At 46.8% G+C, this 26,458-nt stretch overlaps 3 protein-coding genes across 6 annotated transcripts in view; 1 reads left to right on the forward strand and 2 right to left on the reverse strand.

Moving 5' to 3' along the window:
• Window positions 1-8,456, reverse strand: part of Sirt3 (sirtuin 3) — a 24,181-nt gene extending 15,725 nt beyond the window's left edge. Inside the window, exons 1-3 of one of the 4 annotated variants that reach the window (XM_075972692.1) lie at window positions 8,348-8,456; window positions 1,560-1,751; window positions 1,252-1,484 (exon numbers count right to left, since the gene is read on the reverse strand). In XM_075972692.1, coding sequence (XP_075828807.1) covers window positions 1,252-1,484; window positions 1,560-1,653 — 327 coding nt within the window. In that variant the 5' untranslated portion in view covers window positions 1,654-1,751; window positions 8,348-8,456. The remainder of the gene's footprint in view (window positions 1-1,251; window positions 1,485-1,559; window positions 1,752-8,347) is intronic. The other 3 variants (XM_075972694.1, XM_075972693.1, XM_075972691.1) reach the window with 3 other exon arrangements.
• A 101-nt stretch (window positions 8,457-8,557) lies between these two features.
• Psmd13 (proteasome 26S subunit, non-ATPase 13) lies at window positions 8,558-21,650 on the forward strand. The gene is made up of 14 exons (XM_075972696.1): window positions 8,558-8,808; window positions 9,033-9,139; window positions 10,137-10,215; window positions 12,833-12,867; window positions 12,953-13,008; window positions 13,237-13,280; window positions 13,452-13,538; window positions 15,590-15,761; window positions 16,937-17,016; window positions 17,102-17,227; window positions 19,611-19,673; window positions 20,590-20,670; window positions 20,779-20,895; window positions 21,401-21,650. The coding sequence occupies exons 2-14, from the start codon at window positions 9,045-9,047 to the stop codon at window positions 21,494-21,496; spliced, it is 1,131 nt and encodes a 376-aa protein (XP_075828811.1). The 5' UTR covers window positions 8,558-8,808; window positions 9,033-9,044; the 3' UTR covers window positions 21,497-21,650.
• A 515-nt stretch (window positions 21,651-22,165) lies between these two features.
• LOC142851018 (cytochrome c oxidase subunit 8B, mitochondrial-like) lies at window positions 22,166-23,581 on the reverse strand. The gene is made up of 2 exons (XM_075974913.1): window positions 23,394-23,581; window positions 22,166-22,309 (listed from the first exon to the last, which is right to left on the reverse strand). Exons 1-2 carry the CDS (start codon window positions 23,502-23,504, stop codon window positions 22,208-22,210), a joined length of 213 nt encoding a protein of 70 aa, XP_075831028.1. The 5' UTR covers window positions 23,505-23,581; the 3' UTR covers window positions 22,166-22,207.
• Between the last annotated feature and the right edge of the window lie 2,877 nt (window positions 23,582-26,458).

Raw genomic sequence — 26,458 nt, forward strand, 5'->3', positions numbered from 1 at the left:
CCGTGATGGCTATGCAAGCACAAAGCACAGCTCCTGGACTTGACAGGACAAAAACAGCTGTGTGGCTGACAAGCGAATAAAAGCGACCTCTCAGTCGGGTGTGGTGGCCCATGCCTGGATCCTGGCTGAGGCTAAAGAACTGAGAGTTCTAAGACAGTCTGCGGGAGGAAATTCAAGGAGACCAGCATGAGGCCAGCATGGGCAATAGCAGAACCTTCTCAACAACCAAAGATTTCTCATGAAGTTCATTGCTGCTGTTTGGTAACTGCAGTGCTGAAACCCAAAGCCAGGGAATTCCTACCTTCCCCCAAAACCTGTCCTGTCTGGGGAAAAGGCAGCCTTAGTGGGGCAGCCACTGCTGTCTCTGTGCTTCTGAGCTGTAGATTCTTCCTTAGAAGGATCCTGTCCCTGGAGTAGGGGGCCACCTTTGTTCAGACCACAGCACCCCCTCGTGTCTGAGGAGGTAGCTGTTCACTGACTACTGCCATGGCTGCAGAGTGCACCTTGAGGAAGCACCAGCAAATTCTCCCTCACTGCTGCTGTCACTGGGTGAGGCAGAACCAAAACAGGTCTGACTGAGCAGGACAACAAGGAAATGCTGGTGGTTCTTCATATAACACTACCAGAGCTATGCTTAACAAGGCTGTATCTTCATATAACCCTACCAGAGCTATGCTTAACAAGGCTGTATCTTCATATAACCCTACCAGAGCTATGCTTAACAAGGCTGTATCTTCATATAACCCTATCAGAGTTATGCTTAACAAGGCTGTATCTTCATTACCAGAGCTATGCTTAACAAGGCTGTATCTTTCAGGGATATCCAGAGATATTTAGACTCTGTTTCTATATGAACATTATGAAGCGAAGGTTCTGCCTGAAAACAACTGGAGGGTAAAAGAGGACAGAGAACAAGGCCTGGCCATGTGTCAGCAATGGAAACTGAGGGACAGGACTCATGGGAGAGAGGGAGTCGGAGAAGAAAAGAAAAAGGGAAGAAGAGAGGAGAGCGGGAGGGGGAAAGAGAGATAGATCCACACCAGATTCAAAATAATGTGAACTTTAGTTCCATCCAAATCTCAAACCCCAGAAGGAGTGTGGGAGACAGGCCTACTGAGAGGGTTCAGTTGTGGCTCAAACACAGAAGTGGCACAGGCATACAGCTGCCTGGTAACGTCCCAGGGATGACATACAGACACTAGCACAGACAGTCCTCCTTAGGAGCAGGCATGCAAGGAGCAAGCGGCTCACCTCTCTCGAGCCCATCGATGTTCTGTGTGTAGAGCCGCAGAAGCAGCTCCTTGTCGTGGAGCAGTCGAAGGAAGTAGTGGGTGACATTAGGCTTATAGTGCCCAGGGTACAGCTCCTTGGCCAGTGTGAAAAACGGCTTGGGATTGTGAAAGAAAAAGTCAAGTTCAAAAATGGCCTCTGGGTATGGGATGTTGTACTGCTGCAGGTTGCTGTAGAGGCCACTCCCTGGGGATCTGTGGAGACAGAAGGGGAAGGCTGAGCCCTGCAGAACAGAGTGGGGAATGACATCACAGGGAACTGCGCCATACCTGAAGTCTGGGATGCCACTCGGTGTGCTGATGCCAGCTCCCACCATGACCACGACCCTCCTGCAGGCTCTGGTCCGAAGCAGCTCAGCCACATCCTGCAGAGAGAGCTTCGCCTTCTCACTGCTGCCCCCACATCCGAAGGCGCTGGAGGCTCCCACAGAGAGGGCTATGGGCCTTCTCCCACCTGTAACACTGACGGCAAGAGCACAAAGACAGGCAGCAGGCGGCAATCAGTCCGAGGTCAGCAAGAGCGAGTGCCCTGTGCTGTTTCCACCACCAAAGATGGACACGCACTTCTCTCGAGTGTCATCCAGATAACCACTTTTCAACATGCATAGCTACCATCAACTAAAGCAGAAAGCTGTCTCGTATCAGAAATTAAGATTTATTTAGGGTTTACAGACACTGCATGCATCAGGGAGCACTGCCACAGCCCCATCATCAGAAGTGTGAGCAGGGGTACTCTGGAAAGGCCACAGCGGGGACAATTTTGCAGGCTGACTGACAAGTTAGAACCTTAGAGTTGGAGTGTTACAGATTTAGAGCTAAACCTGCCTTGGGCTATCTTTAGACCCTTGGGTAGGACACCTAACATCCTTTGATTATGATGTAAGACCTTTGGAATGTATTGACTTCTAAGAACCGAGCTTCCACTAACCTAGGAGCTACAGATGTCATTAGATAGGATCTGAGGCCTACAGCAGAGATTTACCGCTTGGCTGTAACCCACCTCCCTGATGTCCCCACCAATGTACTCAGTAAATACACAAATTTCTGACTGTCCTATAATCTATGACTGGAAGCTTATATAACTCATTCTAGATTGAGATTTAACCCGAGTCCGTGATTCCAGCATGGCCTCTCCTACTGGGCTCAGGATAAACTATGTCTTATTCCCTTTAAAGCAAGAACTCTGCTCTGTGTTGACAGTATAGGCATTCAATGTGAGACACCCTCCCCCACCACCAGGTATGATCCGGTCTCATCAGGAGTCATCAGGATCAGTGCCAAGTGACAGATTGAGCCTTCTGTGCCCAAATATCTGTCACCTCCTCGGGTAGACATGTGAGAGTCCTCCCTGGAGTCTGGAGTCTGAACCTGCTTTCATTTGACTGATGGTCCACTGATTTATCTGAGCACTCCACTGGATAGACTCTTACTGTCGCAGAGAATCTGTGATAAGGCATTCATCAGAATCTTTGTTTCTGAGCAGTCATGCTTTTTCTCCCAGAACTCCTGCCTTTTTAATTTTCATTCTATTTATTTATTATCTCTGTCTCTTGCTTATTGCAACCTGGCTCCTCTCATTCAGCACCATCTTCTCTCTTCTCCACCACAGTATCCTCCCTCCTTCCTGACTTTACCTCTCTTTTTTTTCTGTTTGTTTGTTTTTTGAGACAGGGTTCCCTTGACTTTCCTGGAACTAGTTCTGGAGACCAGGCTGGCCTGGAACTCAGAGATTTTCCTGCCTCTGCCTCGGAAGCACTGTGATTAAAGGCCTGTGCCACCGTGGGCTGGCACCTCTTCTTTCTTTATCACCCTTTCCTGTCTTATCCAGTAACTCCCAAGAGGAAGAAAGCCCTGTATCTGACCCAGTGTGGCAGTGCACCCCTTTAGTCCCAGAGCCTGGGAGACAGAGGTGGGCAGATCCCTGTCATTTCTAGGCCAGCCTGGTCTACACAGTAAGTTTCAAGACAGCCAGGACTATATAGAAAGACTCTGTCTCAGAAAGCAAAAAAACAAAACCAAAAACATTCTGTATCAAAGGAAAAGTTTGTTATAACCTCTGTGGTGTTTTAAATAAGAATAGCCCCCATAGGCTCATACATTTGAATGCTTACTTACCAGAGTGTGGCACTATTTGAGAAGGATTAGGAGGTGTGGCCTTGTTGGAGGAAGTGCACTACATGGGGTGGGCTTTGAATTTGAAAAGCCCATGCCAGGCCCAATCTCTCTGTTTTGGGGTCAGGAAGAAACTCTCAGCTACTTCTGCAACACCATGCTTACCTGCACACTGCCATGCTCCCTACCATGATAATGGACTAAGCCTCTGAAACTGGAAGCCAGCCCCAATTAAATGCTTTCCTGTATAAGAGTTGCCATGGTCACGCTGTCTCTTCACAGGACTAGAACAGTGGCTAAGACAGCCTCTCTTGGGATAAAGCCTATGTGCCAAGGACAACTGTGGAAAAAGGTGGGTGGAGTTCTTAGATTTACACCACAATACAGAGTCCAGAATCCAGATACAGACCCACATATGGTGATTTAATTTGCAATAATCAAGGTATATAGTGCTTTTTTAATAGGAAAAGGTCTTTTGTGTTGCTGTTATTTAATATTTAAACGTGGGAATAATCAGATATTAATGAGAAAAAAATCACATTTGACACCCTTCTTCACCATATACAAATACTGATTTGAAATAAGCTAAGCACATTGGCATATCCTGTAATCATGACTACTGAGGCAGGAGGGCCCCTTAATACTAGCAGTCCAAAGCCATCCTTGGCAATATGGCAAGAGCCCATCTCAAAAGATAATGCATCATAGTGAAGAACAACAAGATCTCAGCCAGGCGGTAGTGGTGCACACCTTTAATCCCAGCACTCAGGAGGCAGAGGCAGGCGGATCTCTTGAGTTTGAGGCCAATCTGGTCTACAAGAGCTAGCTCCAGGACAGGCACCAAAGCTACACAGAGAAACCCTGTTTCAAAACACAAAACAATAAGATCTCTAAGAAAAATCACAGAGGGATATATCTTTAAGACTTTGGGATTGCAAAAAAAATTGCCAACTATTTAAGAAAACAGTAAAGTACACTCTCCTCTCTCCCTCAAAAAAAAATAAAAGGATAAAAAGATGAAGCCTAGAGGAAGAAAATATGGGTTGGGATTTTTGATTACGGGTTTCCTAACCCCTATCAGGACCCCCTAAGAGTTGCTGAAGAATTTCAGATCATCACAGCCTAATTCAGCTCCTGACAAGGCAGATGGACAGTTTCATTCGGCCGACTGGGGAAAAGCCTCCTTTGAAGACTGTAGAAAGACAGATGCTGACGCTAAGGATGCTTGTTAACACACACACACACACACACACACACACACACACACACACACACACACACGAAGCAATATAAACAGCACAGAACCTGCAACCTGGCCTGAAAATGCCCCCACCAAATTCTGCAGCCAAAGAAACACTGGGCACTGCAGTTTCACATGGTCCTGGAAGGTTCCTGAATCTACAGCCTTGACTCGGGGCTCTCTTGATATCTAAGCAAGCTGCAATGTCTCCATCACCATGGTAATCTGCCCTGGATTCAGGGCCTTCTGCCTCAGGCCACGGAAACTTTTCCTCACACCTTGAGAACTGGGACACTGGGTCAATTTTCCCATAAGATATCCCTAATGACCAGTATAAAGACTTCTCCACACTGGTTAGAGCAGATCAGATTGACCCTCCCCACACAAATGACTAGTCTATGTTAACTAGTTAACACAGATGTAAAACAGACAACTAAGACTACGTCTTTTGCTCACAATACAACCCAGAATAAAGATGCTAACAATACATCTTCAGCCAGGACAGTTCAGAGCCTGTCTCCTAGCAGGACGATCCCAACAGTCTCTGCTCTCCTGTCACATCCTATGCTCCTCACAAAACTGCCTTCCCATCCTGCTGCTCTCCCAGCTCTCCTCAAGCCATCGCCATTCTAGTGACAGGTTTTGTTGTTTGATTTTTTGGTTTTTTGAGACAGGGTTTCTCTGTAGCTTTGGAGCCTGTCCTGGAACTAACTCTTGTAGACCAGCCTGGCCTCGAACTCACAGAGATCTGCCTGCCTCTGCCTCCCGAGAGCTGGAATTAAAGGCGTGCGCCACCACTGCCTGGTTTCTAGTGACAGTTTTAACCCTTCATTTTAGGTTTATTTGTTTTCATGTCCTAAATCCTAGTGGTTCTAACCCTTTCCCCATCCAGCATATTCTGCCTGAGAAGCATGATCTCCACTTCAAAGTGCCATAATCCACAAAGTTTATGCTTACTTGCTGAATCCCAAGGATAATCACTGGCCCTCCTCTTAAAGGCAACGGTGCTGGCTCCCTCTCCTGTTAGGGTGCCTGTCAGCTCTCTCTTCTGTGACCTGCAGAACACAGCTGCCCTATCCACACAGTCAGTGTTCAGTTATTCTGGGACTTGTGTGCCACCAGCAAGCCAGCAGTAATTCTCCATCACCCGGAGCCTCGGCCGACAAAGTTCAAAGCAAGGAGGCCAAAGATGACTGGTGTGCTTTGTTGCTGGTTTTAGCATTGTTTTATTGTGCGGGGGGTAAAGAGGCAAGAGCTTTATCTCAGAATTATATCCCTACCCCTAATCTGATTCTTAGTCTGATTTGGAGGAACGTATGTTTATAAACCTCTCACCAAAGTACAGGAAATACAGAGGACAACAGCAAGAAAAAACAACAGGAGAAAGGCCACTGCAGAGATGGGCCAATGCTTCTGAAGGTCCTGCTGTATCAGACGAGGGCATAAAAGCAATTTACCAAGGTCCCTCTTCTGAGCTAAGTCAGTGAAACCCTCCAAGGGGGCTCCGGATGAAAACAATAAAGAATTAGAAAAAGAAAACTCTGGCTCCAAAACCATCTCTCCCCCTCCAAACACCCCATCTCACACAGCACCGAGGACAGCTCACTTATAGTGCGTGCCCTAACATTGTCTGAACTCCTCTTAAATACAAACCATGTGAGAATACAAAAGGGTTAAGAGAAAAGTTGTGACCACTGCTGAGTGCCTGGCAACTGCCAGCCATCCACGTCAGGGCACATGAAGAATATTTCTTAGTCATCTGTACAAAAAAATGTTTGCAAGTCGCTGACAATATCTACTTAATATTTACTTAAGATGTGACTTAAAGTACATCTACATGACATGGGAAACCCCTGGGATGAAGAGACCCAGAGGCTGACATTGAGTGATGCCCGAGACACTGCAAAGAGATAAAAGGATGAAGTCACCTAAGAGTCCCAAGATCTAAAATCAAGAGCAGAAGAAATGTTCTGTAAAGTCGCTCCTCCTCACAGACATCCCCAGGGTTTTGTTTTGTTTTGTTTTGTTTTTTTCGAGACAGAGTTTCTCTGTGGCTTTGGAGCCTGTCCTGGAACTAGCTCTGTAGACCAGGCTGGTCTCGAACTCACAGAGATCCACCTGCCTCTGCCTCCCGAGTGCTGGGATTAAAGGCGTGCGCCACCATCACCCGGCTCCCAGGGTTTCCATGTTGGGCTAATGACAGATGATCAGATATCAGAAATGCCTCCACGAATCTGAGTGTCTTTCCTGATCTTTGCTCCATCCGCAGCACCCAAAGGTCCGCTGCAGAGAAAAAGCTCTGTAGCCATAGCCTGACTGCACACCTCTTTAGTAAAGTCTTCCACACAGCAAGGAGATAGACCATTGTCTACCCAAATATTTATCCATTATTGGGCACTTAGATTTCCTTGCTAACAACTGTCGGCCCTAAAAATTAAGGACTCTAGACTGGGATATCTGGAAGCACAGTGCTAGCTTAGCCTGCCAGAGAAGTGCAAAGCCTAAGATTGATCCCCAGCACAAAAAAGAAAAAAAATCCAAACATGTCCATCACATTGGTAAACTATGTGTTGTTTGAGCTCACTGAGAAGCTCGTTTTGGAGGCAGGGTTGATAACCCCCATTTCAGACCCATGTTTGTCTCAAAGTCCAAGGTCTGAATGGGCTGGCTCCCCTAACTGTGTGATAGGAAGGAAGAGAAGAGCAAAACAACCCAGCAGTGAAAGCACTGGGCCTAGGAGAACAGCTAGGTGACCATTTCCAATAAAGGTTCCTGTTGTTTACCTCGCATGTAAAAGTGCCTGAACTCTAGCTGACTACCAACTTCCTTGGTCGTTTTTGTTGGGGGTAGCAAGTATCCAATTTGATATTATCTCTCTGCGCTGCTATTTGTTCCTTTACTGAAAGACCTCACCAAAGGAGTTACTCTGTTCCACCAGGGACTCTCTTGACTGGGAGCTCCACCGGGATACCTTAAAGGAGCTTCTTCGGTAGATTTTTGTTGGATATTTTTGAATATCAATGTGATAATTTCTCTCTCTAAACTCACCCGTTTGAAACTGAAAATACGCTCGTCATAGATCATTTCCAGAACTATACAAAACATGTTACTATTTTGCAGACAGTCTGACTGTTGGTGAAATTTTAACCTCACAACCTTTACGGGGGTCAATTAAAACAAACAACAACTGGACGTGGCGGCAGCGACTGTAATCTTAGCAGTTGGAGGTGGAAACTGCAGGCTGGGGAGTTCAAGGTCATAGTCCTTCACACAGCCAGCTGGAGGTCAGTACGAACTAGGAGACCCAGTTTCAAAACAACACAAGCCATAAACTTTACACAAGGCAGTCTATTGGGAATCCATCCTCAAAACGGCGCGCAAACAAGGTTATTCAACACAACTTATTTGTAATAATTCGAGCTTAGGAAATAGAAAGCATGTCATACTTTCTGTCACAGAAAGTATGAGACACCCATACAATGAACTTCCACAAAACGATTCAGAGACCATGCTGCAATGGAAATAGCTGCATTTAAAAAAAAAAAATCTTTAAAGAGATGAGGGACAGATGAGGCCGATCAGTCGAGCCTTGTGGAAGAGCGCACCTGCCAGGTTCTCAGGACTTCAATTGCTTTCAGCTGCCCGCCCCTAAAACACCTCCGACTGCCTATCTGCGGGACCCGGTGGCTTCCCTGCCGTGGCTCACCTCCGGGGCCCCACAGTCTGAGCGCGGCCAAAGCCAGTCGACCGCTCAGCGCCATGATGCTCAGCAGGGAGACGGCGCCTAGAGGGTCAAGTGTCTTCTGAATCCCCGCCCACGTGCTTAGCTAAGCCCCGCCCGACACCCTTATCCCCGCCCCCTCGTGCCAAGTCCCGCCCCCAGCACCATCATCACCCCGCCTCTGCCGCACACGGCGCCCAGCCCAGCTCCCGGCAAGGTAACAGGGTCCGGTGCGGGCAGCTTCCCGTGCTATGGGACTCTGGGAAGCCAAACTCGGAGGCTTCCTCGTTTAACCCTGCGTTCGACCTTCTTGACCGGGAGGGTGATAACTAGTGCTCTCTGAGCGCTGACCGCGGTCAGGAATTTCATCACACCTAGTCCTCGCCAGACTCCATCCCTGTTTGAGGGGACCCACGTCCGAAGGCTTGAGGCCACGTGACCACTCGGTGACCAGCTGTCCCCAGGCAGCTCTACTCTTTAACGCCTCCAGGGGAGGGCCTAGTACGCGGGAGAAATTCGGTCGATGCCGAGAACGCGGTTACCTTGACGACCGCGACCAGCCCGGACTGGGACGCTCCCGGCATGCCCCGCGCGGCGCGGTGCCGGAAGTGAGCGAGCACTTCCGTCCGCCATCCCTGCCGGTTCAGACTTTGGTGTTTTCTGTTCTCAGGTCTCTGCAATCATGAAGGATGTGCCGGCCTTCTTACAGCAGAGCCAGAGCTCCGGGCCGGGCCAGGCCGCCATTTGGCACCGTTTGGAGGAGCTGTACACGAAGAAGTGAGCTCTGAGGGTGGACGGGAGGGAGAGGGCGCTGGGAGCGCCTGAAAGGGGCGACAGCCAAAGAAACATCTGTTGCCAGGGTTCTTGAATCTAGACTCCCTGCTTTCCATAAACGTACTGGCTGTGACAGGCTTTGTCTTCTGTATGGTCTTAACTAAAGGGGCTCGAGCTGACCTGTGAATGCTAGCTCTTAATTCAGTCAAGCAAATAGTTTTGAGGCTAAGGTGCCACCCCGTTTGACACACGGGCTCTGGTAATTTGTACTAAACCGCGGTATGATTGTCTACCGCTTGTAATTTCTTCTTGATTCTAGAATCGTTGATTCATCCTCCACTATCTTAGTGCTTGCGTTTGATTAGAAACAGGATGAACTTCAGAACAGTTACAAATTGCTGACATTGATCTAGAGCGTTCTATGAAGAAACAGCTTTCCTGGAGAACCTTTCCACACAGACACTCATGTGTTTTGACGCTGTTCAGCAGTTTTCTACTATTAATGTTTTCACGAGAAATTTTTCGGTGTTTGGTGGGTAACATGTTGTATGTTTCAAAGCACTTTGTCTGCACTGTTAAATATTAGCCTTTAGCCATTGGGTGAAATGTGCTACGTCAGTGTCCTAAAGATGTAGATACTGGCTTATTTCATCCTTCATCTCGTCCTCAAATGAGGAGACTCAGGATCAGCTTTCTATTCCTTCATGAGATATTCAGCTAATAAATAAGAGAGCACGGAGTTCAAAATATAGCTGTAGGATTGCAAAGTTCTTCCAGTTGACACTCAAAGTGAGTGCTGATGCAGTCTCAAAAGATGTTCTCCATTGTTACCTAAGAAAACCGAGTCTTAGACTAAGTGACCAAGGGTAACAGATTTAAGAAATGTACTTGAATTAATTGGCATATGCAGTGGGCCCTCAGTAGTGCTTGATGCTTCAAAGCTGAAGGTGTCTGTTACTTCCTGTTAGTTTATGTGTCTGAAGCACTTTTTGTTTTTTAGGTTGTGGCATCAGCTCACACTTCAGGTGCTTGATTTTGTCCAGGACCCGTGCTTTGCCCAAGGAGATGGTCTCATTAAGGTAATGACTTGCCATACTAGGTCAGATTATGTTGGGTATACTCAAAGACTTTTTTAAAAAAAATTTTATTGTGTGTGTATCAGAGAGAAAGAAAGAGAGAGAGCGCGCGCAATATGTGTGTAGATGCCCAAGGAGGCTAGAACTGAAAATGCTCTTAACTATCTCTGGGCTATCTCTCCAGTGCCTGTTCATTACTTTCTGTTTATTTGTTTGTTTGTTTGAGATAGACTCTGGCCGACCAGGAACTTGCTGTGTAGACCAGGCTGGAATCAAATTCACAGTCAACCTCCTTGGCCTTCCAGGTGCTGGCATTAAAAAGCGTGTGCTGCCATGCCTGGCTCTACTCCTGAACTTTTAAAGAAAAAGGATGGCCTTTGTGATGGTCACAGAAAGCTGCATCTTTTCAGCAATCACTTTGTGCCACAGACTCTTATAAGCACTATGCCCTCTGTGACAACACTGGGACAGTGTTTTATCACTGTCTCTCCTTAATGTAATAGCAGACATAGATGAATCACCATAGGTCATGGCTAATAAATCACTGCATTGAAACAGACTTTCTGGTTTCTAAAAATGTTGACTAGAGCTGGAAACATGGCTCAATGGGAGTATGTGTTTAATAATACCCACAAGGCCTCTGAACCTTACAGAACACTACCAACAAACAAACAAGGCTCTCTGAGCCTCACATAACACCACCACCAAACAAACAAACAAGCAAAATCGAACCTGCACGGTGGCATACCTGTAATCCCAGCACTTAGAAACTTGAGGCTGGAAGATCAGTTGTTCGAGACTAGCCTGGCTTACACAGAAAGATTAGTAAGGTGAGGGACCATTTGAAAAGCTCCCCTCACTTCCCAGTTCTCCCAGCCCATCCATGCACAGTGGTTCCACTTGCCCAGAGATTTCTGTTCTGGGTAGTATAGAAAAGAGAATGTCTGCAGTTGAAGGTGAGACAGCTGGAGGGGGCCTACATGATATGCTCTCTGTAATAGTGCCGTTTTCGAATTTTATCCGCAGAAAAAATAGAAATGCATACTCCGTCCATGCCTCACAGATGCGCTATCAGATACCCCTGGATTTCCTCAGCAGAAGCCTCTTTTCTGAACTCTGTCCTGCCGTTGTCTGATTTTGAAAGGGGAAGTTAGCTTGGACTCGTAGCTTGAGTTCTTACTCCTGGATACATTATATTGTGCATAATGAAGCTTACCGCTCACTACCTCATCTCCTGGGGCTTAAGGTCTTCTTGGGATTTTTATTTATCAGTTTGACATTTTATCACCCTTAAGAATTTGCAGTCACTTGTAAGCCTAAAGATTTTGCTGGGTGTTCTGTCTCTCAGATCATGTGGGGAAATGATAAATCAGACATGTTGCATATTCTATATCATAGTGGTGCATATTTATCCTTTTATAGTCTTCAACTGATATACCCCTCCCCCTTGTTTTTTTTTTTTTGAGGAGGTTTTTATGTATAAGAATGTTTCGCCTTCATGTGTGTATGAGTACTGTGGGCATGTTTGGTGCTCTCAGAGGTTAGAGGAGGACATCCGATCCCCTGGAATAGGTGTTAGGTATGGTTATAAACCATCACGTGGGTAGTGAGACCAGAACCCAGGATCTCTGCAACAGCAGCAAGTGCTCTTAACCACCAAGCCACTTCTCCCATCCTTTTCTGTGTTTCTTAAACTAAGAATGTTACCGTTCGCCTGTTCTGTCTTCTCCAGTAGTTTAGGAGCATCCTGAACCTCAGCATTTGCCTCTCATGGTGTGTCTGTAGTACTGGCCTAGTGTCTGAGGAGGTGCTTGTGTGTGCTGAGTGGCTAAGAAATGGTAACACAGGCCTATCGAAGGCCTAGAACCTTCTGAAATCTGAAGGAACTCTATTCTGTTTGATTAGGAACGCTTCACCCTGGTGCAGATATTGTACTGAGCACCTTGGAAGAACAATTTAGGATTTGATATTTATAAGATTTTTTAAAAGATTTATTTATGTAAATGAGTGCTTTATCAACATGTATGACTTTATGCCAGAGAAAGGCATCAGATCCCACTATAGGTGGTTGTAAGCTACCATGTGGTTGCTGGGAATTGAACTTAGAACCTCTGGATGAGCCCCAGTGCTCTTAACCGCTAAGCCATCTCTCCAACCCCTGATTTATTTTATTTTATTTTATTGTTTGTTTGTTTTTTTTTTAAAGCAAACTCTCTTTGTAGCTCTGGGTGACCTGGAACTAGCTCTGTAGACCAGGATCACAAAGATCCGCCTGCCTCTGCCTCCCAAGTACTAGGATTAAAGTCTTGCACCACCATCACCTACCTGGCTGTTTAGGAGACTCTTATAGACCAGTGTTATGAGTCTCAAAGCTAGGAGCTCTGGTTTTCTTCAATAGTCTATTGGTGATCATTTATGCGACTCAAATAAGCCCTGAGATGGTTGGTTCTCCTATCATTCAGCAGAGGCTTAGGCAGTGCTTTCTGTGTGACGCGCATTGTGGTTTGCACACTTGCACCTGACAGTCCCGGTGCTGCAGCTCTGACCAGGAGTAGTTTTCAGAGTCTGGTTTCACAGAGTGAAGCTTTCTCTGTACTAATTCTCCATCTTTGGTTTGCAGCTTTACGAAAACTTCATCAGTGAATTTGAACACAGGTAATCCCCTTTTGTTAGTTTTCTACTTTGAAAATAAATACATTAGTGGTTTTTAACACTCAAAAACTGGTGATTTTTATTTCAGGGTAAACCCTTTGTCCCTGGTAGAAATAATTCTTCATGTGGTTAGACAGATGACCGGTAAGCCTCTGTTTGTTTCATAATAGAGAATACCAAATTGGCCAGGGTTAGTGATGCCCACTGAGGTGCCAGTACTGACTGAGCAGTGATGACAGCCTGAGTCACATAGTCCCAGGCTAGCATCGGTGCACTTGAGAGAGAAATGTCACTGTTTTCTTGCCTAAAGATGTCTTAGGTGGTAAAAAGCTGCTGTTGGTAGGTCTGACTTTGTTCATGTTTGTATTCTAGATCCTAATGTGGCTCTTACTTTCCTGGAAAAGACTCGTGAGAAGGTAAATATGAAGTTTGAAAGGCATTTTCTGATGTATATGTGATTCGTAATGTATGTCTACTCATGTAGAAGTCACATTCCTGGTCTCAAGTCAATGCCCAAGGAACAACTCGCTTTACAGTTTCTGAGGTTCCCTTTTTCTTTACTTCCTTTTTTTTTTAAATCTCTTCAGGTTAAAAGTAGTGATGAAGCAGTGATCTTGTGTAAAACAGCTATCGGGGCTCTGAAACTAAACATCGGGGATCTACAGGCTACGAAGGTGAGAGCACAATAATAAGTACCTTCTCACGTTCTGACCTAGATTTCCCCGTTGTTTACTCTTTGCCACCTGATTGTTTTGTTTGTTTGGTTTTGCTTTTGTTCTGTTTTGTTTTCCCATTTAAGGTTAAGTTGCTGTGAAGACGTTTACTCCCTGTGGCTGTCCATCTAGTCAGGACTCCTCGTGGTCTCAGTTGTCTAAAGCCTGTGGGCTCTCATCATGGCAGGCGATATGTTTCCCTGTTCTCTTTCTTCCTCTTGTGTTGTTGAAGTTTCCTGTCTGTATTTATGCCTTTAAAAAAGAGAGATTTCGCCAAATGGTAGCGGTAGGGGCACACACCTTTAATCCCAGCATTCAGGAGGTAGAGGCAGGTTGATCTCTGAGTTCAAGGCCAGCCTGATCTACAAGAGCTAGTTCCAGGACAGGCTCCAAAGCTACAGAGAAACCTTGTCTCAAAAAAGCCAGGAGGAAAAAAAAAGAGAGAGAGATTTGTTTTTATCTTATGTGAGTCTGTGCATCACGTGCATGCAGTGCCAGTGGAGGCCTGAAGGAGGGCATTGCATCCTCTAGAACTGGAATTATAGCTGCCATGTGGGTACCAGGAACTGAAGCTGGGTCCTCTGCAAGAGCAGCAAGTACTCTTAATGGCTGTGCCATCGCTTTGATCCCATTTGTGCTGTTTTTAGTTTTTGTCCAGTTCGTGAGACAGGCATGAATAGAGGTGGCAGTGAGACTAACATAACGAACATGGTGGTTGTGCACCATGTTCATCTACAGACTGCGAGTGCAAAAACAAAAGTTTTGCCTTCATTTTGGTAACCATGATGTTAACAAAAATAGTGAAAGTAGTGGTTGAAAGTGTGTGTTTTCATTGGCCTAAAAAGTCCTCCCTTGTTGCTTCCTCGTCCCAATCACATGCATCCTAACTACATTTGCTTGAGGAATTTAAGACACATCGAAGGCTATGACACAATGAGGAGTGCTGTCTGGGCGTTCTGCGACTTCAGCAGTCCCCCAGCAGGCCCATCTCACCCGTGTGCACCAGTTACTGCTCTTGTTTCTATGACCACATAACTGACAAGAAGAAACTTATGGGGTGGAAGTTTATGCAGGGAAGACTTGGCTGCAGGACCAAGAAGTGATTGGTCACGTTGGTCTGCAGTCAGGAAACAGAGAAAAGCTGATGCTTAGCAATTTCTTCATTTTTTTTTTTTTAGTCCAAGACCACTGCTCTTGGAATGGTGCCAACATTTAGGGTGGGTCTTTCTGCCTCATTTACCCCAATCTAGAAAGTCCCTCAAAGACATGCTTAGAGGTTGTCTTCTGAGTGATTCTAGATCCTCTCAAGTGGATAAATTAACTGGAGATACATATAAATATCTTGGTCTTCCCTAGCCAGGTTCGTAAGTTGGTATGTGTAGGCCGTTCATTTTTACCCCGGGTGCTATCCCATTGTATACGTGTTTTATAGCATATGTAGCTATTCTCCTGTAAAGGAACTTGAGCCGTTTATTGCATTACAAGTGCTGTTCATGTTAGCATTTCTTACTTGGTCTCCCTGTGCTTGGCCAGTCCCCTGGGTGTGTGTCTGAAGGTGGTAGTGTGAGGTGTTCTACTAAACCTTGCAGGCCCCTCTGAAGCTCCCTGTTTCCGGCTTTTGATATTTTCACGCTATTTAGTTCTTCATGACCCAGTGGAGGTCAGGTGGTTTAATTTTGCATTTCTCAGCTGCTGGTGGTTTGCAGCAACCCCATTCCCACCTCTGCTTCTCTTAATTGCCTGTTGCTGTCTTTGCTGCTTGTCTACTGCATCCTTCACATTTTCTTGCTCGTTACCTCATAGGATGTGGAGTTACACAGCCTATAAATGTCTTCTGCCAGTCTACAGCTCGCCTTTGTATTTTATTCTATGTTTTGGATGAACCCAAGTTTTCATTTTTGTAGTCAGTCTAACTAATGTTATCAGTCTTTGCCCTGGTAGCTTAGACTCTTTATTTTGTGTCACTTTAAAGAGCTTTTAAGCTGAAAGACGATTTTACTTCTTGTGTGTAGGAAACCATTGAAGATGTTGAAGAGATGCTCAACAATCTCCCTGGGGTGACATCAGTTCACAGTCGTTTCTATGACCTCTCCAGTAAATACTATCAAACAATCGGAAACCATGCGTCCTACTATAAAGATGCTCTACGGTTTCTGGGCTGTGTCGACATCAAGGATCTGCCAGGTACACTGGGCCCTCACACTTCTCAGCACTCAGAGATCATGGCTGAGCATAGCAGCTGTGAGGTGCTGAAGAGAGCTTAGCTCTGTCAGAGGCACATCACTTTTTTTTTTTTTTTTTGGTTTTTTCGAGACAGGGTTTCTCTGTGGCTTTGTAGCCTGTCCTGGAACTAGCTCTGTAGACCAGGCTGGTCTCGAACTCACAGAGATCCGCCTGCCTCTGCCTCCCAAGTGCTGGGATTAAAGGCGTGTGCCACCATCGCCCGAGCACATCACTTTTAAAGCAGAAAGCTTTGTGTACATTCTCAGTTTTACATCTTATGTTCTCTGGTGTTGATTCAAATCCTCAAATCCATGCAACCCCATCTTTCTCAGTCTCTTCACTCTTCTGTAGGTCCGTCTTAGAAGCTGAGTCAGATCCTATAGGTATTGTAGTGGTGTGCCTCTCCAACCCTCTACAGGGTGGAGGGTATATGGAATCCCTACAGCTGAGACCTTTGCTCTAAAAGGAGTATTTCATACTGTGGAAATAAATTACAGAGTCTTTTGGGAATCTGAAAATGGAAGGAAAAGTAACCAGAGAATTTTGGTGAAAATAAAAGGAGAGTGAGTTTGGAAGAAATTTTCAACATTTTTTTCTTTTTTTGGATTTTCAAGACAGGGTTTCTCTGTAGCTTTTTGGTTCCTGTCCTGGAACTAGCTCTTGTAGACCAGACTCAACATTTTCTTGAATGTGCTATTGGTGGTAAGGAGACTGGCCACTCCTGAAAATGCTGATAAAGCTTTGATTGCTATCTCTAAGCAGAAATATATTAGAAAAGCAACTACTTTAGCCAAGAGACGAGAAAGCAGTCTCATTCCATCTAAAGAGCTGCAGACTGTTATAACATGAGCCAGCTGTGAGGGTAAAGACTCTTACTAACCCAATAAGTACTACAAACTGAACAGTACGGTAGATAGATCGCATATCTCTATGGAATAAATTTTAAATGAGTGGTATTTCCACAAAGTTCATGTGTCCATGGTTCCTAGTATAACCTGAATTCTAGCACTTTCGAAGAGGTAGCTTATACTGAGGTGTGGTACTAGACCCATTCTGATAATGGTTTCTGTACTTTGTTACATGAGTTTTATAAGGCCAAACAGGACTGGGATGTGACTGACTGTGTCATTTTGTAGTGTCAGAACAACAGGAGAGAGCCTTCACGTTGGGGCTTGCTGGACTTCTTGGAGAGGGAGTTTTTAACTTCGGAGAGCTTGTAAGTTGGCCTAGCACAGATTCCTTAACAATGTGGGGAAAAGAAAGTCCGACTTTGTGCCAGCTTACTGTCTCTGTCCCCACAGCTCATGCACCCTGTGCTGGAGTCACTGAGGAGCACTGACCGGCAGTGGCTAATTGACACTCTGTATGCTTTCAACAGTGGGGATGTAGATAGGTTCCAGACCCTGAAGTCTGCCTGGGGCCAGCAGGTAGGTTTCATATGCCCCTGTGTTTCCTTCCAACAAGGATTCCGTAAGCCTCTACTCTACACACACCAGATACCCAGGAGGATCTAGGCATAGACAGGACATGGGCAGGCCAGGCTTAATCTTCCAGAAACAAGGCATTAGAGGTCTGGGTCACTCATGAGAGGCACAATGTGCTCCTCTGTCTGTGCTGAGTAAGGTGCATTATAGGCCTCCCAAGGGAAATGGTGTCTATGTGATCTTGAATGAGTGAAGAGATTCAGGGGGAACAGAGGAAAGACAACTCAGCACAGTTATTGAAGTGAAAAGTGTGTGTGGCCAGCATGAGCAGGCAGTCCCCAGGGACACAGTGTAGCAAGGAGAACAGAGCAGGAACAGACACTGAATAAAGAAGCCAAGATCAGTAGTAATAATTAGCCAAAGGTGCTTAACAGTAAGTCAAACTTGTTTTATTTTGTTTATTTTGCTTTTATTTTGTTTTTGTTTTTTTGAGACAGGGTTTCTCTGTAGCCCTGGCTGTCCTGGAACTAGCTCTTGTAGACCAGGCTGGCCTTGAACTCAGAGATCCGCCTGCCTCTGCCTCCTGAGTGTTGGGATTAAAGGCGTTCTTAATCATGTATGTGTGATTGTGTGCATTCATATGTGTTCATATATGTTCACATATTTGTGTAAATGCATGTGGGACACAAAGTTGATATCAGGAGTCTTTCTCAGCCATGTTCCACCTTATTCACTTAGATGAGGTGTGGCTAGAATTTTCTTTGGGCTGCCAAGTAAAGACATGGAGACATATTATTAATTATGAATGCTTGACCTTAGCTTAAGCTTGTCCCACTATCTCTTTTAAAATAATTTAACCTGTTTCTATTCATCTACACTTTGCCTCAAGGCTTTTTACCTTTCTTCATTCCATGTGTCCTACTTTTCCTTCTTCTTCTTTGTCTGGCTAGCTGGTCCCTGGTCTGTCTGTCTGTCTGTCTGTCTTTCTTTTTTTTCTTCTTCTGAGCCTAAATTTCTCCTCCTGTTGACTCTCCCTGCCAGGAAGTCCCACCTATATCTCATCCCTCACTATTGGCCATTCAGTTTTTTATTAAACCAATTAGGTGCCTTAGGCAGGCAAGGTAAAACAGCAACACATCTTTACATAGTTAGACAAATAGTGCACACTTGAGTCTACCACTTGAGCCAGAACTTGCCTATACGGCTAGTCTTGCTACCAGTTTGTTCTGAAGATCCCCTGTCTCTGCCTATTCAGGTTGGAGATCCAGGTGAGCAGCCATGCCACCTGGTGGCCCACCTGGCATTACTTGAGTTCTGAATATCTGAAGTCCGATCCTCTTGTTCACATGGCAGACACTCTATTCTCTGAGCCTTCTCTCAGCCTGGCCACGTCTCTCTTTTAAAATGAAATTACTAAAAGTAAATATTTCTAAAACATCAAGTGTGGTAGGAACTAGTTATTGTTGTTCTTGTACTTTCCTGAAACTTTGGACTTTCTTAATAATTCAGTGAAAAACTTGTAAAATGTATGTGTACTAGAGGAGGGTGGGTAGGAGTGAAGGGACTGAGAAGACAGAAAGCACTGGGTCCAGCGAGACTTGGCTGCAGTGGGTTCACATGTCAGCAAAATGAGCCACCCAAAAAGGAAGGTGGAGCCAGCTACTGTGGTTCATGCCTAGAGTCCGCTGAGGTCAGAGGGTCACTTGAGACCTTGAGACTAGGAGTCAGAGACCAGCCAAGACAGACAGACTGGCTTGCTGTAGCAATGTACAAGAAGAAAAAAGATTCAGGGGGATGTCTACAGAAATATCCCTGCTGGGACTTTCCTTGGCAGAGTATGACCTGTTTTTGTTTTTTATTCTGAGACACTGTCTCTCCATATTGTTCTGGTTTGTCTTAAACTCCTAGGATCAAGTAATCCTCCTGCCTCAGCTCTAAAGTGCTGGAACCACAGGTATGCCAGCTGCAGCCTTGCTAAAGAATGTGTTCTAGTTCTCACTAGTAAGATTTTCTATTGTGAATTAACTACTGGCTCTTTTGACTCAGCACAGGCCACTAGTTCTTAGGTACTTTAGCAGACCGTGTTTGCTGACCAACATGCAGTACCACCCAGAACCTTTCAAGACACAAGACCTGTTCTTTGCTGGAGGTGCCTCCACCAAGAGTCTTGAGGTTCCTGTTCATGGTGTTTGTAACATCAGTGTAAATCCTGTTTCGTACATTTCTGAGTACATGCCCATGAGTCAGTTTCTTCTTCAGATTCTCTGAGACAAAGGGATTTAGTATCACTAGTGAGCCTCAACTACCCACAGTGTAAAATATTTTCTTTTGTTTGACCCATAGTAGAGTTTCAGAACCCATGTTTCTCTCTTTCTATATTTTCCAGCCTGACTTAGCAGCCAACGAGGCCCAGCTTCTGAGGAAGATCCAGTTGTTGTGCCTTATGGAGGTAAGAAGCACCCAGGGATCCCTGTCCGTAGTACTTGACAGGGCTCAGGAGCTCGCTAGGCCTGTGAGCTGGCCTGCCTCTCCTAAGTAGTTTTCTCCTCGTGGCCCCGCTCTTAACTTGTGTCCTCCTTCTTGCCACTGCTCATCTAAGTTTGAATTTGGATCTTAGGGTTTCTTGTTGTCACTGTTGTTCATTCTCTGTGGGGGCAGCGTCAGAAACCAGCTCATAGCAGTCACTTCTCTCCTGAGTGTCAAACTGTGGGTTTTCAGGCTTGACAGCAAGCGCCTTACCCCCTGGATCATCTCCTTGGCCTTTGAGTTTGTCTTAGACAGGCTCCATTAGACAACACTTCATAAGTTGTCCCTGCCCATTGAACCTGAACTGTCTCTGTGACACACCCTTTCTATCCATGTACTTTTCTGTTTTCTCTGATAGAATGTGAGCGTCTGGAAGGATTGCAGTGTGCATTTCCAGTTTCCTGAAGTGGTCCCTGTACAATGGACTTGGTGGCATCGACTACCTGGTCAAGGAATGCACATTTGTTCTTGTCAAACATTCCTTTACAGTTTGCTTTTTCCTTTAACCGTCTCTGAGCATTTACAACTTGTTTGTAGTAGACGCTAGGTTAGGAAACTTGAGTACTTGCGTATGGGGCTAATAAGACGATCTGTATTTTCAGATCTTTTTTTTCCTTAAGTCCAGACTCTCACTATGTTACCCTGACCCCACCTGGAATTTGCTATGTAGACCAGACTGATCTCAGCTTACAGAGATCTACATATCTCTGCCTTCTGAGTGCTGTGATTAAAGGCATATACAACCATGCCCACAGAACAACTTTCAACTTTTGACCAAAAAAAATCTTTAAAAACAATCTCTGACCACTTTTGCTTAAAAAAATGGTTCTGTTTTTCAGATGACTTTCACACGACCTGCCAACCACAGACAACTCACTTTTGAAGAAATTGCCAAAAGTGCCAAAATCACTGTGAACAAGGTATAGTTCTTGGACTTGGGGTATCAGCAGCAGAGCTGCCCAAGACAGAAGTCTGGCCTTGGTGAGGACTGTGCTCCCAGTGTGTCTCATGTAAGCCCCTTTGCTCAGGTGGAGTTGCTGGTGATGAAGGCGCTCTCAGTGGGGCTGGTGAGAGGCAGCATAGACGAAGTGGACAAGCGGGTTCATATGACCTGGGTGCAGCCCCGCGTGCTGGACTTGCAGCAGGTAAGGGACTGAGCTCCTGCTCACCTTTATGGACTTGGGTTATCCAGTGCTGTCTTAGTTTTATGTGAACAGAAGCCATTTAGGAAGAAGACACAAGGTAGTGCAGATGGGATTACTGCTGCAGAGACCCAGGTCATGCACACCCGGGGTCTGAACCCTGCATTTAGAGGCTTACTCTGACAACAGTGCTGACTGTGCCCGTGAGGCCTTCTAATCCCAAAATTGGTACTCTGATCAGACATGTTCCTGGTTTGTGACTTAATCCCATATCCTTACTCATATTTTCTGGACATTTGATCCTGTGATTTCCTCCATTCCTTTCCTTTCATGTGAGTTTTTAGAGCGTCCTTGTGATAAGAATTGGCACAGTGACCTATCACACACCTCCCCCTTCAGCTCTATTGTCCTTAGTGTTACCCTGAGAAAGAACTAGGGATTTAGCACTACCACATAGGGCCTGTGCTCCCTTCTAGCCTGACACCCAAGTGATCTGGTTTGTCTTTAGATCAAGGGGATGAAGGACCGCCTGGAGCTGTGGTGCACTGACGTGAAGAGCATGGAGATGCTGGTGGAACACCAGGCTCAAGACATCCTCACCTAGTGACCCAGTGTCCCACAGACCCTGCCTCACCTTGCAAGTCATTTCTGTGGCCCCTGAAACCATCAGCAGAGATCTATATTGGATTGGCATGGAGTTTGGGATCCTGCTAGGAGTCGGAACTGTTCTTGCTATTAAATCAGAGATCTTTCATTGATGGGGTTTGTTTACTTGGAGAAGGCTCCTGTGTGGGGTGTTTTGTAACCTGCAAGGGGTGGGAGGGGGACCCCAGGCCTAGATGATGAGGAAGGGCAGGAATGGGAATGGGGACAGAGTAGTCTCCACCCAAATCCACTTGAGTGGTCCTTTTCCAGCGTGGTCTGAGAATGCTCCTATAATAAATGCCTTTGCTTTATTCTGCTGATGCTTCTGGTTTTGGACTTCGCTTCTTGGGCAGTCCTGTGCCTGAAGAAGCCAGCAGGTTGATAAGGATTAGCCTCACTCCTCGTCTACAATGCACAAGGAGGTTGTCATCAAGGAAGAGTGTGTGTGTGTGTGTGTGTGTGTGTGTGTGTGTGTGTGTGTGTGTGTGTGTGTGTGTGTTGTCAAACAGGGGAGGCATTCGATCCGTTCCGCAGCCCTCTTCAGGGCTTTCTCAGACACAGGCTTCCACACTCACCACCTGGCATCACCGGGACACTGGACAGTCTAAGTAGCAAGCACAATCAAGCAGTAGGTAGATGGAAGAGTTTAATCTTTCAGGGCTCTGCCACTTCATGCTGTGGAGCTTTTCTTATAGCTCTCCAAGTGAGATAAGACCCATCCTGCAGGAACCAAGAGGCTGACGAATATGACCGTGATCCCCACAGCCTGCTCCTGTGGAAAGATAAACATGAATCCATAGACCATTAGAAGGTCTGGGCCTGGCTACTGGGCAGGGAAACTTCCCTGTCCTTGGAGCCCTGCAGTGTGGGCCTTCTGCCTCAGCTAGAAGCCTCCCCATGGCTAGAGATCACTGCCATTGCTTTCCCTCTCTCTTGGTTGGCCAGCCATAGTCCCCATTTGCCTTCTGCGTCTCTCAGCAGTGCTGTGAGCGTGCAGGCTCTGCTGCGTCAGTGAGTTTGGCAGCCTCGAGTCCTTGCAAGGGAGAATGACCTCAGACACGGGGAGAAACAGCCTTGGGCCCAAGAGCCCAAGATACTGCACAGCTACAGCAGCTGCCAGCAAGGCAAAGGTTCGCTCGGCCCCCTGATCACAGCCGAATGTTCCAGGGTGCTGTGCAGAATAGTAGAACAATTAAGGTTCCCGTTGTTATAAACAAGCACAGGGCTTTTCCTGAAAGCAGTCCCATTCAGAAGCAAACTGGGTGATGTCAGATACCTGCCCCACATGGGTGTCCAATGTGTGCAGCAGTGACCCCATTAGGGAGCCCTGTGTTCTCAGTAGCTTTACTTTGCAACTCAGGCATGAACGGCATGGCACTGAGTTTCCCTGCCAAACAAGGCTGGGGCTCTGAATTTAAGCAAATCGGGCATAGAATAGGAATCTTAGTTTGGACCATGTCATAGCTGTATGCTTGTAACCACATGGCCTGGTTCTTGGATTAATTCATACTCAGACCGACACACTTCATATGTGGGACTCCATTGGGCATGCTGCCGACTAGTTTCACCCTCAGAACACCCCACCTTTTCCTGTAACGGTGGAGTACACACCCCGATCCAAGCCCTGCACCCACTTCAATTCTGTGCCCCCTAGTTCTGTCACTGTTGACCTTGGCCAAAGGTATGTGAGGCCTGAGGAAAGTCCCCACCCCGCCATTTGTAGCCCAAGCAGTGGTGCCAGAACCCCTCCTGGCATTCAGACCCTGATACCTAGTGCCACAGCCACCCCTCCATTATCACCTCAATCTTCCCTGTCGCCCCGAAACCCAGGAAATGCTACCTTAGGAGTTACTCACCATAGCAGAAGTGGGGGCTTTGGCTACTTTGGCAGAGATATGGGCTTTGGAAACCACTGTAGACTTCACAGAAGCTTGGAGCAGCTTCAGGACAGAGGGGAGCCTTGGCATGATTCTCAGGTTGCGCTCCTTCCTTGGCCCCAAAGAGGTACCCTGGGTGTCCGCTGCACGTCCTCTGCTCACTTAGACCGTTAGGGCTTTTTATAGCTGGGCTGGGCAACTGCAGCTGTCTCCTGTCACAAGACTTGGCAGAGAGGATGCCTGTCAGTAGCTGGGCGAGAACCATCCTGCTCTGTGAACCTGCTGGGAGCCCCTCAAAATGTAGGGATATGGCATGGGCCCTTGTGAACAAGACTAACTTCTTTGCAGAAAAAGACCTTAATGGGATAGGCCCAGGAATTAAAATGCAAGAGGTGTGGCATACTTTAAAATAAACCTTAAATCTCGGGGTATCAGCCAGGCTTGGTAGTGCACGCCTTTAATCCCAGAACTTGGGAGGCAGAGGCAGGTGGATCTCCAAGTTCGAGGTCAGCCTGGTCCACAGAGCAGGACACCCAGTGCTACACAGAGAAATCCTGTCTCAAAACAAGGCAGCAACAAAAGATTTTGGGGTATCAGCCGAACAGTAACATACAGAACCTGTGTTGAAGTTCTGTGACATGTTCCTGGGTGAGCCACTGGCCTAGCTATTCTCATGTGGTACACTGAACCAGCAGCCCTATTGTCCTGAGTCTATTCACTGGAGGTTGAGGCACCGCGGGGGAGTTTCTTCAGGGAGCCGTATACCTCCAGCCATATACCTCCAGCCATATACCTCCAGCCATATACCTCCAGCCATATACCTCCACATGGTAAATGGCCTCACAGTTGTGCTGCAAAGGAGCAAAAGTGGAACAAAGAGCAGGCACCTGCTGCGTGCCAACTGTGGGCAGGAGCCTCGACTGTCTCCAGGCGGAGGAAGGGCAAGTCCCTCCTCTTACCCCACTTGACGTCTGCCAAATGCAAAGGGCCGTTTTCCAGCACTGTCTCAGCCTTGCTGGGCTTGGCTGCTGGCTTCCCTCCCATCTCATTTAGTCTCTTCCTGACCTCCGGCTAACCCCAAGCTCTTCAGTCTCCATCTGATCTGTTCAAACCTCTAGCCCTGGACCAGTCTGCCGCAGCACTGCCAGCTTCTCAGTCATGATCTGGGATGGCTCTCCCCACCTCAGGGTCAAGTTCCGTGGCCCTCAAATGTTCTTCCCCAACAGCAGCCTCTTCCATCTGGAGTTCACACTCCGCTTCCAGCCTCCCCTCCCCGTGTAGCACCACATCCCCAAGAGATCAGCTCCCCATCTTCCCACAGTCTACCTTCAACCATCTCTACTTTGACCTCTGTACATTATCTCAGACAATTCTTGTAAAGCGGTCGTCATTACTGCCTGTGCGCTACATTCTGCTCCGGGCTCAATGCACTCCCTCCTCCAGAGCCCCCCCAGGCCCAAGTGATATACACAACACTGCCAACACACACCAGCGTCTTTCACGGGATCCTCTTTCCCTCCTGCTCTCACATATCTGTTCAGGTCACAAGGTCGTTTACATGGCATCCTAGGTGTATCTTGCTCCACTGTGTGTTCCTCTGACTGAAGTAGAAGTATCCTGAGGGGAAGGACTCGGAGCCTAGAGCAGTTTCCGGCTTGGCAGATTTGTTCGGCCAGTGTGAGGCAACGGGGATGGATGGGTGAGTGATGGGTAGTCAGCTGGGCAAGGAGATGGAAGGATGGAAGATGTGTCTGTGACGTGCCAGGCACAAGCTAGATTGGGGATGCAAAGCTGAGTCATCTTCAGGGAAAATGTCCCATTATCAGAAGGTACAGGATATTGTCACAGCTGAGCAAGGCCACAGCTCAGTGTTTGTTCCTTGGTTGCTTTCAGACAATATTGGTGTGAGCCCAAGCCCGAGATAGGACACATGGTCACTGAGTATTCAGTGACTCTGCTGCACCAGGAACTTACTTTTTATTCTTTTCCTGGAAACCACATTTGCTGTGTACTTGGGACTCCTCCATAATCTCCACCTGTAGGCCCAGTCTAGTCCTCAGCAAGGAGCCAAGTCCTAGGAGGTCAGAGGGAGGGCTTAGGTGGGGAGGTGTCCTGAATATTACTCTCACCAGCACTGGGCTCCAGATTCCAGCCTCAGGCTGGGGGTGGGGAGTGGGGGGTTTCTCCCCTCCTCTGGAGTAATCCCTTCCGCCTAAACCTTTAATTATAGCCTTGGGGTCCAGTCTTGGATAAGGTAGTGAACCTGGGCACTTTATTCTTAGGCTCACTCTCTCGGTGATATTTCTTCTTCTTTTACAAATAAGACCTGTCCCTAACCTGTCATGGGCCAGCTTATGGCAGAGGTCCCCATCTCTGCTACTGGGGCCTGGGCCATTTTCTGGCTGGCCTTTGGCAGGACCGTCCTCAGCTCTCAAGACTGCATTAGACCTGCCTCATACCACCCTACTCAGAGTGACTCCAAGTTCTGTTAGCAAAGTCGAGACAACTGAATCTCTCCTGGTTTAGATCTGTCTGATATTTTATTTTTTACAGAGAAGTTGTGAGGCTAGGGCAGAGTGTTTCCATGTGACCTACCTCTTCCCTATTTACTAACACAGCAGTAGGTGTATGGTCCAGGCCTTGATGCCCAATACTATAAAAGCGCCTCAAACAGGACATGAGGTAGAGAGGCCTACCACCCACCACAGCTTCAGGCTTCCCAGAATCTCTTAGCCTCACTGATGCCTCAGGGAGGGCAGGGTTGGAGGAGGTGGGCAATGCAAGGAGTTACAATCAAGAGAGTCCGCCCGCCCTCCTAGAGCCCAGGGGCCACACCAGCTATAGCCCTCCACTCCCTTCCCACACTTCCCTAGTCTTTGCAACCTTCCAGAACTTTCCAGGCACAATCCAACCCTCTTTATTCCTCCACTGAAGTAGTCTCTATCCTGCTACTCCCATAGGGAAGTGCTTATCCCTCCTTCCTGGTCTTCCTTTTACTTAACAGTGTTACCAGGAGAAGGGGAAGACAGCCGAGTGCAGTATAG

The sequence above is a fragment of the Microtus pennsylvanicus genome, chromosome 5, assembly GCF_037038515.1.
Source record: "Microtus pennsylvanicus isolate mMicPen1 chromosome 5, mMicPen1.hap1, whole genome shotgun sequence".
NCBI classification, from domain to species: domain Eukaryota; kingdom Metazoa; phylum Chordata; class Mammalia; order Rodentia; family Cricetidae; genus Microtus; species Microtus pennsylvanicus.

What these genes read in the sequence shown, in the direction of transcription:
- Psmd13 (XM_075972696.1), top strand. Translation starts at nt 9,045, where the DNA reads ATGAAGGATGTGCCGGCCTTCTTACAGCAGAGCCAGAGCTCCGGGCCG. An exon ending in GAGGAGCTGTACACGAAGAA is followed by an intron (nt 9,140 to 10,136) that starts GTGAGCTCTGAG and finishes TTTGTTTTTTAG; the next exon opens with GTTGTGGCATCAGCTCACAC. An exon ending in AAGGAGATGGTCTCATTAAG is followed by an intron (nt 10,216 to 12,832) that starts GTAATGACTTGC and finishes TTTGGTTTGCAG; the next exon opens with CTTTACGAAAACTTCATCAG.
- LOC142851018 (XM_075974913.1), bottom strand. Translation starts at nt 23,504, where the DNA reads ATGCCAAGGCTCCCCTCTGTCCTGAAGCTGCTCCAAGCTTCTGTGAAG. An exon ending in AAGCCCCCACTTCTGCTATG is followed by an intron (nt 22,310 to 23,393) that starts GTGAGTAACTCC and finishes ATCTTTCCACAG; the next exon opens with GAGCAGGCTGTGGGGATCAC.